The sequence below is a fragment of the Oreochromis niloticus genome, linkage group LG9, assembly GCF_001858045.2.
Source record: "Oreochromis niloticus isolate F11D_XX linkage group LG9, O_niloticus_UMD_NMBU, whole genome shotgun sequence".
Classification (NCBI taxonomy): Eukaryota; Metazoa; Chordata; class Actinopteri; order Cichliformes; family Cichlidae; genus Oreochromis; species Oreochromis niloticus.
The window spans coordinates 23,993,738-24,012,514 of NC_031974.2; the positions used below are offsets into that span (position 1 = coordinate 23,993,738).

The window sequence follows — 18,777 nt, forward strand, 5'->3', positions numbered from 1 at the left end:
TGTCTAAGACATGAGTTTTCCAGTTAAAATCCCACATGGGCTCAAAAAGATTCTTCTGTGTGTTTTTGTGTGTTTGCATCAGGGGAAAATGGACTGACACCCGTGCAGATGACTATGGCGCTGGACACTGAAAACAAGCTGCCGGGCTTTACTCAGGCTCAGGGACAACGGGAGATCTGAGGAGCAACACAATGAGTACAACTAAAATTGAACAAACAAACTCCACATCTGATTACCTTTTTTTTTGTATGAAAAATTTAACATGAATGCTCCAACTGTCCACAGCAAAGTTTATTATGACAAGACTGCTTTTATTTAGTGATGTCAAAGTGTTATCACTTCATACTTCTGAACTGACATTGCATAACTTGTTAGAATTACACAGCTGAAGCATTTGTAAAAAGCTTCTGTCCTTGTTAATTTATGTTTTGGGATAGGTTTTTGGGCTGTCTAACGTCACAGGTTGCATTTCTGAACATCAGCAGAGTACTAAAGGTAAAGTAACTGTTTTCAAAACTCAGCATGTGTACAAACAGTGAGGAATCACTGCATGCACGGATGCACTTTAACAAATAAATTAAAAAGAAGAGCTGCTGAACGTAATAATAACTTTCCTAGAATGGCTGAAGTGCTGCACTTTGATCATTCATCGGAAACATCACACATAACTGTCCCATTTTCCACCTACAGTATTATTTTTATGGTTGTTGAGTGGAAGGATGTCTGTGTGTGTGTGGGCTATGAGGCAGTGATGGCTGCGCTGAGACTGTCCCTCTGCTCTGCTGGAAGTGCGGTCACAGCTGCTTGGAAGTCAGCACTATGGTTCTGGGCAAACTTTTGCATTAGTGCTACTGAAATGTTCTGGCTTTCTGTGGAGGAGAAACAAACAGAGTTAGAGGTCAACACTGGAGACAGATCACTACAAAAGAACCAAATACTGATGAGAGTGCTGTGCAGGGACAGAGGACGCTAAGAGACATCAGATTTGAGGCTCTGAGTCATGAGGGTTCATTCAAGGGAATTTTAACATGCAATCTGATACGCTATTCTCCATGTCGCCATAGAAATCTTCACCTTTATCAACTTCCTTGTTGCCTAGGACATGACTGGAAGTAGCAACTATTGGTTTCATTAAAGTGACGATCTGAAAGAGATAAAAAAAATAAATAAATAAACTTGAGAAAAAAAAAGTCTAATTCAAATATTTTTTTTACATTTAGGGACAAAATGCACAATGTGTCTGAAGAAGTTCAAGATTTACATCAGAGCATGTCAAACTTTCTGCATGTGTTGGATTGTAAGAATAAATGATTTAACATTTAATAAAAGAAATGATTGGTTGGAAGTTTTTCCTTTCAAAGCATCTTTCTAAACATGTGAACAGCTGCTCTTTAATAATCAATGTAAATCAAAGACTTCTTTCAACACAACATAAATTTAAGAAAACACACTTTACTGTGCAACATCCAGTTTCTACAATTGATGACGAGCTTGGACCACAGTGATCTAAACTCATCCTCAAATATAAACAGATGTAAATGTGCTTTTGACTGTACCAGAGCAGGGCTGTGAGTGTAAAGCATAGCCAGGCAGCTGAACACTGTGTTGTTTTCTTCTTGGTCCTCTTTGAGTGGGAGACGAGCCACCAAAGCTGGCAACACCTGTCAGTGAGCACAGAGTCATTTGCTTGAAATGCTGAAAACATTTTTGCAGCACTGTTGCAGTCAGCTTCCTGATTGTGAAAATATTTTGTAGTTAAGTTTAACTGAAGAGGCGAGAACAATCAGCTGAAATATTTAATATAACAAACCTGTTCCAGAGGGACAGCATCCACATTGCTCATGATCATCCTGCAGAGGGCAGCACACAGGTTATCAATTACCCTGAGGTCAGATTCCTTGGACAGCAGGTTGGAAAACACAGACAGCATCATGGGATAGTCTCTGAGACAGACTTTGCTAAGGACTGCGGTGCATTTAATATAGTCTGAAAAAACAAAATAAAATGTGTACTGCCAAACACAACAATTATTCCAAACAGAAGCACACACAGTTAAGAAGGATACGATACAACGATGGGTCCAGCTGCCTGAGCCAGGCATCCCAGTCCAAACACGCTGTTGTTCCGAACCTCGGGGTCACTGTCCTTCGCTCCAGCTACCAGTACAGGAAGCAAGCGATTGGACAGGCGGCCTGCCACTCCCCGCCCCCAGACACACTCATGAGAGCATGGAGGATTTCTGCAATGGTGCCCACAGAGAAGGACCGGTCTGCCACCGTGCATGAGGATTTCTATGAAATTCAATAAATAAATATGATTTATTAGGGTGACTCTTACCAGAGGATTTCGAACCAGATTAAAAATATTTCTCTGTGCTTAGCAAAAATCAATCAGTTCAAGAGTAACAGATATATTAAGTGATATTTACACTATGGAAAGGATTTCTTTCTCTATTGATCTTAAACCGTGGGATAGGTCAAATATGTTAAACCTATAAAATTGAATTTTTGGAAGTCTTCATTAAATGACAGTGTGACTTTATTTATGTTCTCTTTAAATATTTTTTCTTATTTATTTATAAGTTGGGATCTGTAACATCTACGGATGGCAGAGGATAACCCATTGTACTAGTTCTGTTACTTGCTTTGTAATAAACTGCTATCTGAAAAAAAGAAAAGGGTGCTGGAGTATAAAGTGCTCCTGTCAAACGCCTAAATGTGTCAGTGCATTCAGACTCACGGCTTTGTTCATGATGAAAGGCAACAGGTCATTGAGGAAAGGGAAAAAGTTGTCTGCAGGAACAGAAGCAGCCACCAAGGGGATTCCCTCCCCTGCAAACTCCTGGAGCATGGCATCATACTCTGCCTGAAACACACAGCACATCAACAGGAATAATCAATACGGAAAGCAAACATTGGACACAAAAATAAGAGGGAAAAAAAGGGATAAAACTTCACAGACTTGTGTTGTTACTTTTGACTGCATTGTATTTAAAAGTGGGCCACAGAAAACACTAAAGCTCTTGGATCAGGACAGATATTTTCACAGTAAAAATTTAACATTTTGTTGATCCAGTTTACTGTCTGATTTGCAGCACCTGTTGGTCTTCATCATCAACTTCATCACCACCACTGTCCTGACACGGGGTCTGAGCAGGCAGAGAAAACAAAGGGAGAAAATGTGGAAGGCTTATAAAGCACAATTCATTCTAAGCAAAACAATCTGTGAGAAATGAGTTTTAGCAAATAAACCCATCCATCACCCTCACCTTTTTCTTGAGCACATCGCGGATGGCATGGCTGATCTCCTTCAGGCGTGAAGGGTTTTTGAAAACCACCTCTTTGCAGGACTTGATGACACTATTCATGCTTTCCAAGACACCCATCACAACATGACGCTCGGGCTCTGTTCGCACCGTTTCCAAAAAGCAGGGAACCACTATATCCAACAACTTCAACAGGGCTGAGTGTGGGACAAAAGATGTGCAGAAACATCGAAGAAGAAAGTTAAAATGTATGAAAAGCAATAGCGCTGAATCCTGTTATACACAAAAGGCACATTTCTGAGTTGATATAAATATAAAAGATATAAAATCTATATGCAACTTTCTATCTCTGTTTAAAACTTGTCTGATCCGCCTTGGTTTTGTTACTGAATCTAGAGCAGACAATACTACTGCCTAATTCAGCATGCTGGTATCCCGTATTACCCTGGTGGTTGGCCTCAGTGGGATTCTCCTTCCACACTTTGTGCTGAGCTCGACAAAACTGCCCCATGGCTCCAAAAGCCGCCCTGCGAACATCCTCATGGGGAAACTGGGGAGAAAAGTAAGAGAGAATACTACAGCTTACTGGGTGGGGCTGCCAGACAGACAGACGTGACAGGTTCATTGCAAGTATTACCCTCCTGAAGTTAAAGGAAGATAAAGTATGAGGGACCCTGGCATTATGGCAGAACCAACAAGGATTGACCCCTAAAAAAAAGGGATACTGTAATGCCAGTCCTTGAGGCCAATTAGTAAATTATTCCTGCTATCCATTATTGCCTTGGTCAGTAGCAGGTCATCTGTGGTTAGAGGAAACACCAAAAAAAGGCCTCTAGTGGGGGTTAAGGTCACAAACTTCTTGTTATGACCAATGAACCACCATATCACTTCCATATCACAAAAGAACAAGTGTTTTAAACTAAGATATTTTTGCCACAGCAGTACCGACATATCTTCTGAAAAAGTGAGGTATTAATAAAATGATATAGGCACAACACATAGCAGGAAAACATTTGATCACCTTGCCATAAATGTGTTTTGTTTTGTTTTTAAAGAAAGGGTCTTTAATGTTCATTAGCCACAACTTACAGTCTCTTACGATGTATTTAGCAGTAGTCTATATACTCTTGGAAGCTTGTTTTAGCTGCCTCACCTTTGTTAAAGCTTATGAAGGGAAATAGTAAAAAATGTTATAGCTGTGAAAATAGCTTTTAAAACTTTAAAACTGAAAACAATAGGCAGGATTCAAATCAACATTATCAATTAACCTACAGACGGTCAATTATAACTAGATGCACAATTACAGACCACAAAGTGCCCTTCACAGCACATTAAACGGAGAGGGATATTTGGTCAACCAGCCAACCGGAGCCACTTACATCTCTCATCTCATAAACCTGCTGGAAGCTGGACTCCAGGAAGGGCTGGAAGGCAACACTGTCAGGGGAAACCACAGCAACAAGAGCAAAAATTACACACATGTTCACATCTAAAATGTCTTACATGGGTCACAAGTTTTAGAACACTTCCTAATTTTTTATTCTTATTAACTACATTTATCCATGTATGTTAATCTCTGTAAAATTCCCATCACTGGAGGTTTAAAAAACAAAAAGAAGTTACAAAGTTTTACCCAGCATTGAAGGCAATCTCTCCTAGTGCCTCGCAGGCATCCTCCTTTTCGTCAATGTAGGCGTTCTCCACACTGAAGCTAAGAGACGGACACATTGGGGTTTCGGTGTGAGTATTTGGATGAACATGAACTACGTGTGTGTGTGTTTATGTGAGCCTTACCCAGCCACATCATGGATATCGGTCTCTTTGTCATCTTCCAAAAAATCCTCTGTATCTTTTTCCTCATTGTCGTCGTCATCATCGTCCAGCAGAACAAACGTCTTGTCCTCCTCAAGGTGTGCCTGAAAACAATAAAATAGGAAGTGGGAAATTGAAATATTCGTTTTAATTGGGAGTATTTCAAACACAAGTGCTACAATGATAATTTCTACCGTGACGCCTTCACTGGACTTCAGGGCATACAGCATGACAGTTGTTATGGCAGTGAGGTGAGGAGTCAGGCAGTCAGGGCTGACTATGGATACAGCAGAATAGAGGCTGTACCTGAAAGAGGGAGGGACAGAGAGGTGAAGGACAACCAACAGGTAAGCTGGAGCTTTCTGTACTACTATTTCTGAAGATCACAACAACACAATAATAAAGCTCTGACAGCAGGGAGAGATCTTTTAGCAGGGAATGAAATGAGGACTAGTTAAAAATGTGTTTTGAATCACAACGTTGAATTCTTGAATGTTTGCTTTGTTCAATAAAGAATTGTAACATACGTGCAGCGTCTTAGGTCAGGGTCATCAATGGTGTCGGTGAGGTTGAGGCCCAGTTGAACACACTCAGCAGCAAGAGGACTGAAGACATCTTTGCCAATGGTGCGGGCGAGAACAGAGAGAGTATCTGACAGCGACAATAAAACAGTGAGACAAAGCCTACAGAAATCACCAGGGAACGTGTGGTTAAAATGTGTCCTGGTCTCAAAAAAAACGTTTTAGTTTAGAGACAATTTTGAAGTTGACGAACCTAAAGACTGAGTTTGTAGAGACCTCATTTCCTCTGTGGTGGTGGTCAGGAAGCCCTTCAAACTTTCAATAACTGGGGTGAAGTAGGGAACCAGCAGCTCCTTGGCAGCATTGGCTGTTAAAGTCATTTGAAGTAGTTGAGAGATTAGTTTTCATTTAAGCGATAAGATTTAATGTCATACTAGCTTGTCTTTCTATTTTTCGAAATTTGACACTGGAAGAACAAATAATTAAGGATGTTTATTGAACTAGTATCTTACACAGTCAGCCAGAAAACTACAACTCTTTTTTTTTTTTTTACTGGTTAATGTATAAAACCCTGACAGCCTGTTACCTATGGCACCGATAGCAGACACCGCCAGTTCTTTTATCTTGAGGTTATCTGTGTTGTTCAGAGCAGAAAGCATCGTCTCCATCAGAGTGGGCAGGTAGGGCTCAATATCAGCTCCTGTTTGTAAAACCAAAATGAGAGATGATGAAAAGAAAGTGACTTTGTTTTGTTTAACAATAGAGTTTTTGGTTTGCAGAAAATTTTGGTAATTTCTCCCCTTGCAGGGAAGTTGTGTGAGTTTTACTGTGCTTGTCTCTGGGGAGATCTTTTCCAGTTTACCTAGGTTCTCCATGAAGTTCTCCAGGGCGTAAAACGCTTTCGTGACGTGGCCAATCTTGGCCTGGTTCAACGATGAAAGGTATCCCAGCAACAAAGGCATCAATTCTGAACAGTACGTGCTCACTTCAGGCTGGAAAGCAAAGAAGGAAAAATAAAATTTATAACAAGAAACTGAGAATAGTTCTTTGTTTTATCGTGGAAAAAAACTATACACATGCATATAGATCAGGTTTGAGATAAGTGGCACTTTAAGTAAATCCAATAGCATGCAACATCTTATAATAACTTCAGTCCATTCCTTCACACACAGTTCCCGTTGTAAATAAGGTCTAAAATGAGCATACTGTGTCACAAATAGAATAAAAATTGCAAGCACTTCATTCCAAGTATAAATCCCTAAGAACCACACATTAAAGGCTTGAAAAACAAACAGAAAAACAGCTTTTCCTACTGAGGTGTGTCCTAACTCACCTGTAAATGTTCAGAGAATTGTCCAAGGGCAAAAAGGCCTGCACTGCGCACCACCTCACTGCTGTCTGAAAGACTCTGGCATACTGTTTGCAGCACTGATTTTAACATCCTACCACACAAATACACGAAGAATTTTTACACATTGTCGAAATCAAACTGCATGTATAGATTTAAAAACAACATATATACACTTATTTCAAGTCAAGGGGGCGTACTTAGTGCGTATGTGGTCTGCACACCCTTCAGCCAGCACAGCAAGACACATGAGTCCTCCCTTCCTCTGATATGGATTTTCACTGGCAAGGCAGGTCTGAGTAAGGGGCATCTATTACAAACAACAAAACAATTTAACACACTATCAGAAAGCAGATACAACAGCCAGGGATCCGAGTTATTTCAAATCTATATGACCTACCAGTTGTTGGAACAGTTTCTCTGGAGGCATATGAAGAGCCATAGTGTCAATAATCTGAAAACAGACAACAGAACAAGTCAAACCTTATTCAAAAATTACTTTAAGTTTCTGCAAAGTGAACTTCTTTGATAAAAAAAACAACAAAAAAAGCACACTTTATATCAAAATAGTTAAACACCTGAGCAGCACAGTGTTTGGGACTTTCATTATCTGTTCCATCTCCGCTGTTGTCCTCTTCATCTTCTGGGTCCTGCTCACCAGGAGCTGGAGCTGCAGTCAGTACAGGGAAAATGGCCTGCAGGATTGGGTTCAGGAGCTTCTGCTTCAGCACCGTCTATAAAGATTAGAAAAATATATTATTTCAAGTTTCAAATGAAACTTTTATATTCTGTACAGTTTTAAGCTATGTGATACTCCTCCAATGAAAACCAAACCAGTTCCCAGCCGCTGGGAGTACAATGAGTATCCATTATGTAAATCCACTTTCATTCAGTCGAGTGTCACAAGAGATTGCACTTTTGTGTTTTTACAGTTAGTTTAATTCATTTTGCATAGTTAGTCACCAAAAACATTCCCAGAAAACACTAATTTATTCATTTCAATCTAATAGAAAAAAAAAAAAAAAAAAAAAAAAAAAAATCTTGTAGACACACTGTCTCTTCCTAGAAAGTCCAAAAGCAGATGACCTATACTTATGACATAGAGAATTTTGTCAAGTCACAGCTTAGTATTTTTACTTTTTAATCATCCTCTAAATTCTATAGACTATAATGACTGAACTGCATATAATAAAATGTGTGAGAAAAGTGTTAACTTTAACTTGTGAATTTTGAATGTTTTCTCTGTTTTTTTAGGATGGCTATCGCTGGTAAATATAACATTTTTACATCCACTGGATTCAAGCTGTTTGTCTGTTTCCAATGTAAATTGTGGTTTTGGAGTACATGCTGCTAGGAGAATCTCCAATAAAATTGCGTCTAGACTAAGTGAATTCTGGACACTGAAGGTTTTTCAACTTGATGACTGCACTCTATAGAGCTACATTTGTGTTTGTTTGTTCTGTTGCTGAAAGGGTCAGCTCTGGAGGATACTCCAAGTTCAAGAGTGATATTTTGGTGTCAAGAAAAGACAAGACAAGCGGTCATGTCTTTTGAACAATAACAGACCCACAAGACTCTCATATGCTCTACAACCCCACATAGACACACATAAGCAGATATTTAAAGAGCTGGTGGATGACTCACCTTACTCTTCAACTTGATGAGGAAGGTGACGCAAGAGAGTGCTTTCACTCGCAGAGAGTCACTCAGATTGGTGTCGCTGCCGACCTAACACAAGCATAAAGCACATGTTGTTAAAATTCACTTGAAAAACCCTCTGAGCATTCAGGTAGCAAACATCACTTGTCAGCTCAGAAAAATGAATAAAATTTAGAATATCAAACAGAAATCACACATTCAGGTCGTACTTCCAAGAAGAAGCGGACAATGTCAGCAACATGTGGGACGATAATGGAGACCTCACTCTCCATGAGCTCATTAAACACCTCCATGGCCTCACTGGCTTGGTTCTGTGAAGGGAGAGACAGAAGTAACAATTTAGTAGGTATGTTTCATAAACACATTAGGTACAAAAGCATTTGCTAAATGTCAGAATTTACCTCATCTGCCTTGATGAGGCATTTCAGGGCAACAATCAGATTTGGGAGGATGGAACGCATCAGGTGCTATAAGACAGCAAGATGTTACTGAGTTGTGACAAAATACTTCTAGATTTTTAGAAATGACAAGATTTAGAATATAATTCAGGTCTTATTTCAACTTAAGTTGTAACGCATCACATTCAGTGCAATTATAAACAAATCTCTTCTGGAATAGTTTCAATGTCTGCACATTGCCTGAAATGTTGTTTTGCCTCACCATCTCTTCTGTGCCAGTGAATGCTGTTATGGCTGTGAGGGTGAGGATGCAATAGTACAGGGCTGTAGGGTTGTTGTGGTCTTCCAGCACACTACGAAGCAGCTGCAGCAGCTGGCAGTAATGGGGCTTGAAAGGCTCAGGGTTGGATTCGATCACCTTGTTCAGCAGCAGGAGACCAACCTGGCAAAAAAAACATTATGATATTTCTAGTGATTAAACCATGCACAAATTACAATATAATATGAGACTTTAATCCAAATGTTTCAAACATAAGGCCTGAGGACCAGAATTGGCCAGCAAAGACTCTAATTCAGTCTATCAGACAGCTTGAAGCTGTCTGATGGAAAAAATGTAAACGGGGGTATATATTTTGCACTTTTAGCTGTATGTTTGTAAGTTTTCTAACCTTTACAACTGATACAGACTTCACCCATTTATACTAAACCAAAGAAAAAAAAAGACAGAAACTGACCTGTTTGGAAATCTGTTTTTTGTTTGTTTAAAGACAGGGTAAAGACCAGGGAAAAACAAAAAACAAACAGTATATTTTCTGTGAATTAACAAAAACTTACTGAACAGTCTGGGCAATGAGCTACCATGTTTTACACATTTACTTCTTACAAATTAAGCCCAATGAGCTATACTGGCAATTGTCTTTCATTAACTAAAGCAGCATTTGTTATTATCATGTAGAAAAACTGAGACATACAGTTAAATCTGCACTTCTTTTTCTTATGTTAAGCTATATTACAGATTAACTGTGTAGTTAAACTTTCACTGGTGTGTATCACTTAAAATCAAAGTCAGGTTTATGTGGCCCACCATGCAAAATGTGTTTGACATACTTGCTTTAAGCTATAGCTGACACAGGTTATGAACTAGTCCAGACATGTGCATCTATCATCATCTACACTTGTAAATACATTAAACTAATCTGAACTTGTAGCTGGTGCTTGATCAGGCTACCTGTCTGTCATGAGGGTTGCCGCTCTTGGTGGACTGAGTGAGAAGCTGGAGCAGGGCAGGCCAATGGTCTGGTGTCTCATGTTTAACCATTACAGCGCACAGCTGGGAGAGTGAATGCTGCACCGTGTGCCTGCAAAGAAAATAAACAGAGAGACAACAGCTCATGACAGCTCAAATGTGTAGGTCTGTATCTAGAGAATGCAAAACAGTAAGTGCAGCATTTTCTTACTCTGTTTCCTGCATGAAAGCCTGCAGCACCACTGCCTTCAGACTGTGTGAATAAAAAGCAAACATCACAGCAGTGTTTAAACTATAAAAGCTGGTAGTGTGAAAGAAAAGTAAAACTCAAACCTCTCTCTGTCATTAGGGCTGATCTTCTTCCAGTGTTTCTTCACCCTCAGCCTCAGCATCACTGCAGCTGACTGACGGATCTGCATGTTGGATGCCAAATGTTTACAAAGATTGGCATTCTTTTCACACACACACCAGAGGATAAAATAATAAAAGGTATATAGTACCTGAGGGTTTTGGGAGCCACTCATGACCGCACACAAGCCTGGAATAATAGCTGGGTCTTTGAACGCCTGTTTCAGCTGGGCTGTGGCCTAAAAGAGGACAAAAGAGATTGTCTGTGGTGGGTGCCACAAAGAAATAACAGCTCACCAACTGACTCACAACCTAAGCCTGGTTTTTATTTAAGGTACCAACTATTCAGGCAGTAAACTGCTAATATAAGAACCCAGTGGTTCTAAATATCAGTACCAGTGGTTTAACAGTTAGCTTACCGAACCTTAACAAACATTAGCTAGCTTATCTCCAGCAGCCACTTCAAAAAGTTCCCTTATAGCCGGGCAAAGTAATGCTAACGTTAACTTTAATAAAATTATTTGTGACGTTACCTGCTGAATAATTGCATTATCAGGCTGTGTGAGCTGCGAAAGAATCTGCTCGAGCTCTTCTGTCATCTTTGTCGCCCCTCAGCGCCACCAGCTTTCAGATAACCGATTTGTGATCGTTACCGTTAGTTGACGTTGACTGACTCGTAAATAAAACGAGTTGTGTGCCTTCTTCCCAATGCGACACCTGCCAAATATATCACTTGGTAGTTCTAAAAGTTAGCTACAGATTTTCCTTTCGGTCAAATTTGATTTTAAATAGTGCGAAACGAAAAATGAAGACTGATAGATGCGAGTATCTAAGCTCGGTCCGGTCCACGAATGCTCCAAATGCCAGCACGCGAGGCAGAACCGGCCAGGAGTTCCATGTGAGTTGCGTTAAAGGGACCAGCAGATTTCAGGATTTTTCAGTCTTACTGAAACAAACAGCGCCTTCAGGTGGTTAGGAGGCCCAATGCAACACGTTCAAATCCTTATATCTGAGAAACTGAACAGGAATTTCTGGCCTGTTAGCAGTTCGATGAAAAAGAATAGGGGAAGAAAAACCCAACTACATTAAATTCGACACCACGCATGAAATGACTTTCTGTTTTCTGGGAACAGAAAATCCAGTGTTTCAAAGCACTCTGTCAGTTCCTGGATTCAGGTGGTTTTGTCTTTTCTGCATCAGATATATATAGGAAATGTTTTTATTTAAGCAAGGGTAAAAACAACGAAATAAATCAAACAAACAAAAAAATAGCAAAATAATGCCAAGCTGAATTGGAAATGGTACATCACTGATTAATCCCAAATTGGGTGTGACAGAGGGCACTGGCTTTTCCCACATTTCCTATATTAAAAAAAAAGTTATATCATGAAGCTGCACAGTCTGTATATAGGCCTGTGAATGACTCGAACGTTATGTCATGGGAGCATTTTTGAAAATGCATCCTCGCCCTAATTTGACCAGATGAGTTGAAGACTTTTTTATTGATATTTCTGACACTGACCCACTGGATATTTACCGATGGAGAGCTTCTGAAGAGCTGAATATTGAAGGTGTGGGACGTCTTGTGTCCAGACAAAACATTTTGGCAAATGTGACCCTGAGCAGAAATACGATTGTTGATCGGGTTTGTGAGATGGGCACTGATTTAAGAACACAGTTGTGTGAAAGAAGCAAAGACTTTATTGCATACACTCTTGCTGTGTATGAAAGTACAGACATGATGGACATTGCACAGGTGGCCATTTTTATCTGTGGTGTGGAGTCCAATTTGTGTGTTACAGAGGAAATATTGGACATTAAATCGATGCACGGGACAAGGACAGGAAAAGACGTGTCTGTGAAGGTTCTCAGTCATCCAGGTCATCGTAGTCTAAGGAGCTTGGAAAGAAAAGCGTCTGGACTTCTTTAGGTTGCTTGAAGACGTGGTTCTAAACACAACGGATTACCACACAAAGATTACTACTCTTCTCAGTGACAACAATACCTATGAAGCCTTAAAGCGAGACCCCACAAGCAGCTACAAAAAGAAAGTTATCGCTTGCCTTCAAGAACTTGAAAAGGACAAAATCATTGACCACCCTAGATATACCCTATACCCAGGGGATGCCATACCTTGCATTTACAGACTTCCTAAGATCCACAAAGAAGGCGTCCCACTCAGACCCATTGTTAGAAGCATAAACTCAGCCACTTACAACATCTCGAAACACCTTGCTACCATCCTAGCACCTCTTGTGGGGAACACCCCACATCACATCAAGAACTCCACCGACTTCACCGACAAGGTCCAGAAACTTACCCTGGATCCAGATGAAACCGTGGTGTCCTTCAATGTAGTCTCTCTATTCACTTGCATACCTACAACAGAGGCAGTGGAGACGCCTACAAGAAGACAGCTCTTTGGAAGACAGAACAAACTTCACCCCCGATCAGATTTGCACACTGTTAGACCTCTGCCTTAACACCACATATTTCAAATACAACGAGGGTTTCTACAGGCAAAAACATGGCTGCACCATGGGCTCCCCCGTGTCACCTATTGTAGCCAACCTTTACATGGAGGAAGTGGAAAGAAAGGCTCTTGGCTCTTTTAAAGGGAGAGTACCCAGCCACTGGTACAGATATGTAGACGACACCTGGGTCAAAATCAAAACACAATAGGTGGAATCCTTCACTGCTCACATTAATGCTGTGGATAAAAACATCAAGTTCACCAGGGAAGACACTAAGGATAACTGTTCGCCTTTCCTGGACTGCACTGTGCACATTGAAGAGAATGGAAACCTCAACACTGAAGTTTACCGGAAGCCCACACACACGGACCAGTACCTCCTCTTTGACTCCCATCACCCTCTGGAACACAAACTTGGAGTAATCAGGACCCTACACCACCGGGCAGATCATGTTCCCTCTAAGCCTGAAGGGAAAAAGAAGGAACACACACATGTAAAGGAAGCGCTTAAAACATAAAATCCTAATTGGGCTTTCATCAAGTCAGCAAAGATGTACAGAAAAGAAGATCAGACACCAACTAGGGAGGATACGAAAGGCAAACGCAACAACATTGTCATCCCCTATGTAGCTGGTATATCAGAAAAACTCAGGAGAGTTTTCTCCAAGCACAACATCCCAGTATACTTCAGACCCAGCGACACACTCAGACAGAAACTGGTTCATCCCAAAGACAAAACTCCTAAACACAAACTTAACAATGTGGTGTATGCTGTACAGTGTAGCGAGGAATGCCCAGACCTCTACATTGGAGAGACCAAACAGCCACTTCATAAACGTATGGCACAACATAGAAGAGCCACCTCCTCGGGACAAGACTCAGTAGTCCATCTGCATCTAAAGGACAAAGGTCACTCTTTCGAGGATGCTGATGTTCACATTTTGGACAGAGAAGACAGATGGTTTGAAAGATGAGTAAAAGAAGCCATTTATGTCCACTGTGAGCGACCATCTTTGAACAGAGGCGGTGGTTTACGACACCAACTGTCTGCCATCTATAATCCAGTTTTGAGATTCCTTCCCAAACGCCTTAACGCCCATTCACATCCTGGGCCATCTGACCTCAGGAAATCACAATGAGCTCACCCAAAACCTTGGCTGATTGTGAACTACACCCATTTTCACACCTTGGCTCATGTGATTAGGTAGAGCAGCGGTCCCCAACCTTTTTTGCGCCATGGACCGGTTTATGCCCGACAATATTTTCACGGAGTGTCGCGGATAAATACAACAAAATAAAACTAGTACCGGTACCGAAAAAAAGAAGATTTATTCATAACACACGTGAAAAGACCCAGGAAAACCGTGTTAACGATAAAAACGATAACAAAATAACGCTGAAAACCATACATTTCACACCTGAGCCTCAACTCTCGCGGCCCGGTACCAAACGACTCACGGACCGGTACCGGTCCGAGGCCCGGGGGTTGGGGACCGCTGAGGTAGAGGATCATTAGGGGGTCCTTTGTCCCTCACAGGGGGACACTCCCACAGAGCTTAAATCTGGGATTCTCCACCATTTGACCCTACCCATATGGAAAAGAAATAGAAAAAACTTATAAAAGGCTTGCATCAGATGTGGCCTACTTCATATAGTAAATCACATAAGGCTTATGTGATTTACTCATGAAAGTGGCCACTTTCATATATTGTTTTAGTAAGTATCCCAAACATACAAGTTTCATTTATATAATTTTTCTAGGGATCTTATATCTGTTTTCACTCTTGTATGCTTTTCATACAAGTTTCACACAAGACAGATACGAACTTTATAAGATTTATATATATCTTTTCCATATGGGTAGAACTGAAGAAGCTTCTCAGATGAGAGGTGAAACGTCTTCAAGCAACTTAAAGAAGTCCAGACACTTTTCTTTCCAAGCTCCTTACACTGTAAAATGTAATATTGTGTTTAATTAAAAATATTAAATAGGCTGAACTCAATTTTTATCAATTTGTTATTAGAACTCAATTTAAATAAGTTACCAGTACTTTTTATGCAAAAATGCTGATAAACTCGATTAATTTGAGTTGTCCTAACTTAGAAAAACTAAGTAAGCTGGAAGTTTTGCTTCTCAGGGCGGAAGGATGAAAGATGTGTTTTGAAAATGCCACGTGACTACCGTTCTCCTCCCTCCCGGATCAGTCCGCATGTTCATGGCGCCAGCATTTGTTATGGAATATATTGAGCAAACCTGGAGATATTATTGTTGTCATTGCTGTGGATCTTTACTGACTTGGTGAGTAAATGTTTACTCTTATTCAAACTGATTTTGTGGCTTCTCTTAGTTTAGCACCAGGTTTATAATCTTGCTAGCTAGTTAGTGTTAGCCTAGCGTTGCTGCTGCCGCTGTGCTCATGTTACTTAAAAATTAACACCACAGCCTTAAAAACCTTACATAAAACTATGTCGGTGAATTTTTTTGTTGATTGTTTGAAATAAATAAGTGAGATAAGTACTATAAGAGCCCAGACAAAATTCTTTGGGAGGTGCAGCCTTAGGGGTAGGGTGGGTGTGGGGGGTGGATAACGGAGCTCTCCGAAAATGTGGAAGCACTTTTGCAAATATGTGATATTTTGATAAATTAAGTAGATATTTGAGCATTACTCAGCTACATTCTCGCCTGAAAATATCTTAAAAGGTTATTTTGTGACCCAGAAAGGGTAGTCTGGGGAAAAGGAGGATCGCATTTGTAGGCCACGGTTGTCGGAGCCTGTGCGCACTTGTAAGCGCGGCAATGGCGGAGGAGCACTGCTGAAAAACGTATTACTTTTTCTGGGTCACAAAATAAACTTTTAAGATATTTTCAGGCGAAAATGTAGCTGTGTGAATTTCAAATATCTGCTCGATTTATCAAGACATCACATATTTGCAAAAATGCTCCGACGTTTTCGGAGACGTCTATTTTTTCATGCTTTGTGGCAGCTTTAGAACATCTGTGCCATCTATTAATGTCAAATCTAGCCTTTATTTAACAACATAAGCGAACTCTATGTTACAATGATTGCACAGCCATTAAGGATCAAATCAGTTTCTGAAAAATGTTCTGTTTTTTCTCCCTCTGCTTGCTTCTTACTGTCTTTGAGGGTCGGGACCAGCACTCCTGCTGTTGGACAGAAAGACATCAGTAAGTATTTTGGTTTTCCAATATATTAGCAACTGTCAGTGACACTTATATTAATCAGGCTGAACTTTAATCATACTTTAGATCAGCCTGTTTTGCTTATTGTTTTATTTGTGCTTTGGTTTGGGGAAGTTGTTTCTTTACTGATCTTTTCCTGTCTTCTGTTATTAGACTTGAGATATGACTCCACTATGCTGTTGCTGGTGACTCCAGTTAATTCTACAAGACATGCTGTGTAAGTAAACAAACAACAACAGTTTGGTCTGCATTTCTTGAAAGATCACATCCCCCAAACTTAGTTTAGAGGGTCTACACTGTACACTGAAGTCTGCAAGTTTTCTAACAGCAAAATTTGTTTTGTGCCCAAATCATTTTGCACATCATTAGAATGAAAGTTATTGCCCATGTTTGCATAGCCCTTTTTAAAATTATTCTTTCATGACAATATTGTGTGTTGCGTGGTGGTCACGGCTATCCAGACTGAAAATTTGGGACATTGAATGTCACCTCTCCGGCGGGGAGGGAGCCTGAGATTGTCTAAATTGGAGTCTGTTTTATACCAAATGCAGAAAAAATGTTTTAAGAAAGCAATTAAGTTCATGTTCCAAAAAATATGATTGTTTGCTTGCAGGACACCAGGAGAGATGAGTCCTCCATCACAGATGGTGTGGTCAGTGAAGATGGTCACCTGCAGGTTCAAGCTTCATTGCATCTCCAACCCACATCCACTGCCACTGTACTTAAGGGAAGTTAAAGACTTTCTTCTGCACTTACATTTGGATCACCTCGATCCATGACAGTCATTCAGGCAGTAATGCCTGGACTGGAAACAAGCCATCCTTAAAATATTACAACATTCCAGCTCCTGTGTTGGAATGAAAAACGAATGTGTTGTTTAAATTAGAGACTGCACTTGTGACAGAACAATAAATATTTTATGTTGATTATATAAATAATGTAAGTACAAAACAAACTTGTGGTAGGCCTAAACTTATTTTCAGAATAATTACATCTAAGACTTTGTTTCGTTGTAAGATTATAACAGTGATGGCAATATCATTTTTATTCAGCAGAACAGTGTCCAGTATGTTGGCTGTTGTACTTTGTTGTGTTTGAAAATAAAAGTTGTGCTCATTTTAACATCATTACAAAAGTGTTGTTAATTATTTTTAATGATATTCATGGTACCACAAATTGTTTTTTCATTTAGTTGAACTTAACATGTTTGTCAGTAGGTAAACAATTAGTATTGTCAGAAAGTCAGAAATATCAAGTTATTCTTAATACTGCAGACTTGCAATGTATAAGTTGTCCTAACAGTCATCCTAAGTAAGCTTTACTTAGTTTTTTTGAGGCAACGAGTTTCCATAATTTTTTTGAGTTCTGGGAACTAACACGGCTGTGTACATTTTGAGTACAGTGTACTCAAAATGAGTAAGTTGCCCTAACTTGGTCATCTTACGTAAACTTGATCCAATTTTTTTGAGTTCTGGGAACAAATGAGCTTGTACAGAGTATTCAAAATAAATACGTTGTCCTAACTTAGTCATTTTTAGCTAAGCTTTACTCAATTTTTTTGAGGCAACGAGTTTCCATAATTTTTTTGAGTTCTGGGAACTAATTAGATTTTACAGTGTAGACGACAGGAAAAGACATTTTTTAAAACGTATGTCAAAGTGTAACTGACATGAAACTGCCCTGGGACAAACTTGTTGGACTTAAACAGATGGAGCACCGGCAATGTGTGGTGAAAAAAGTGGACTAGTCGGCAGGATGCGAGTAAAGATGCAGGAGGAGAACTGTACCGGTGAGTTAACAGCATATCACTGCATCATACACCAGGAAACGCTGTGTGGTAAAATCCTAAAAAAAGGAGCATGTAATGAGTACCGTAACGCAAACCGTAAATTTTATCCGAGCTAAAGGTTTAAATCACCATCAATTTCGGTGTTTTATGCGGGAAATGGATTTAGAGTTTGCCACATTCCTTATCATACAGAGATCCGTTGGCTGAGTTGGGAAAAAGTCCTCAAAGTTTTTGAGCTCAGCAAGGAAATCTGTCAGTTCATGGACATGGCATGTATGATGCGGTGAAGGCATTTCGAGTGAAGCTGCTCTAATGGGAGTCACAAATGCACCAATGCAACTTGCCTCACTTTCCCTGTTGCCAAGTAATGTTGAACCAAGTCGGCGCAACATTGTTCCCAAATGCGCACTTTGGTGTTAAACTGAGCGCACTGCGCACTGAGTTTGCACGGTGCTTTGGTGACTTTGAAGCTCAAAAATAGAATTTCGAGCTGCTTCGCAACCCATTTACAGGTGATGTGGAAACTGCACCTGTGCAGATTCAGGTGTTGGCTGCAGTGTAATGGGACACTCAAGGCAAAGTACGACACTGAATGGCCCGCACAGTTTATTGTTCCACTCCTGAAGCAACGCCCCAGCTCCGTCTACGGCTCGAACCTTGTGTATGTTTGGTAGCACATATCTATGTGAGAAGCTGGTTTCAGTGATCGAGATTAA

General features: G+C 40.2%; 1 protein-coding gene and 1 long non-coding RNA gene across 2 annotated transcripts; one reads left to right on the forward strand and one right to left on the reverse strand.

The window, feature by feature from the left end:
* Positions 1–290: 290 nt before the first annotated feature.
* ipo4 (importin 4) lies at positions 291–11,517 on the reverse strand. The gene is given in 31 exon segments (XM_003443531.5): positions 291–869; positions 1,075–1,144; positions 1,557–1,661; positions 1,811–1,943; positions 2,066–2,204; positions 2,207–2,291; positions 2,740–2,865; positions 3,098–3,148; positions 3,269–3,462; positions 3,710–3,815; positions 4,645–4,702; positions 4,899–4,976; positions 5,060–5,181; positions 5,272–5,383; positions 5,605–5,728; positions 5,852–5,965; positions 6,185–6,298; positions 6,461–6,590; positions 6,932–7,040; positions 7,147–7,256; positions 7,347–7,400; positions 7,525–7,680; positions 8,591–8,674; positions 8,815–8,916; positions 9,007–9,072; positions 9,266–9,445; positions 10,232–10,361; positions 10,461–10,502; positions 10,583–10,662; positions 10,750–10,836; positions 11,131–11,517. Coding segments are annotated over 31 exon segments (3,258 nt in total). The 5' UTR covers positions 11,197–11,517; the 3' UTR covers positions 291–738.
* Positions 11,518–15,028: 3,511 nt separating this feature from the next.
* On the forward strand, positions 15,029–16,444 carry LOC112847863 (uncharacterized). The gene is made up of 3 exons (XR_003221694.1): positions 15,029–15,369; positions 16,217–16,257; positions 16,426–16,444. It is a non-coding gene; the product is annotated as an uncharacterized LOC112847863 (long non-coding RNA).
* Positions 16,445–18,777: the final 2,333 nt, after the last annotated feature.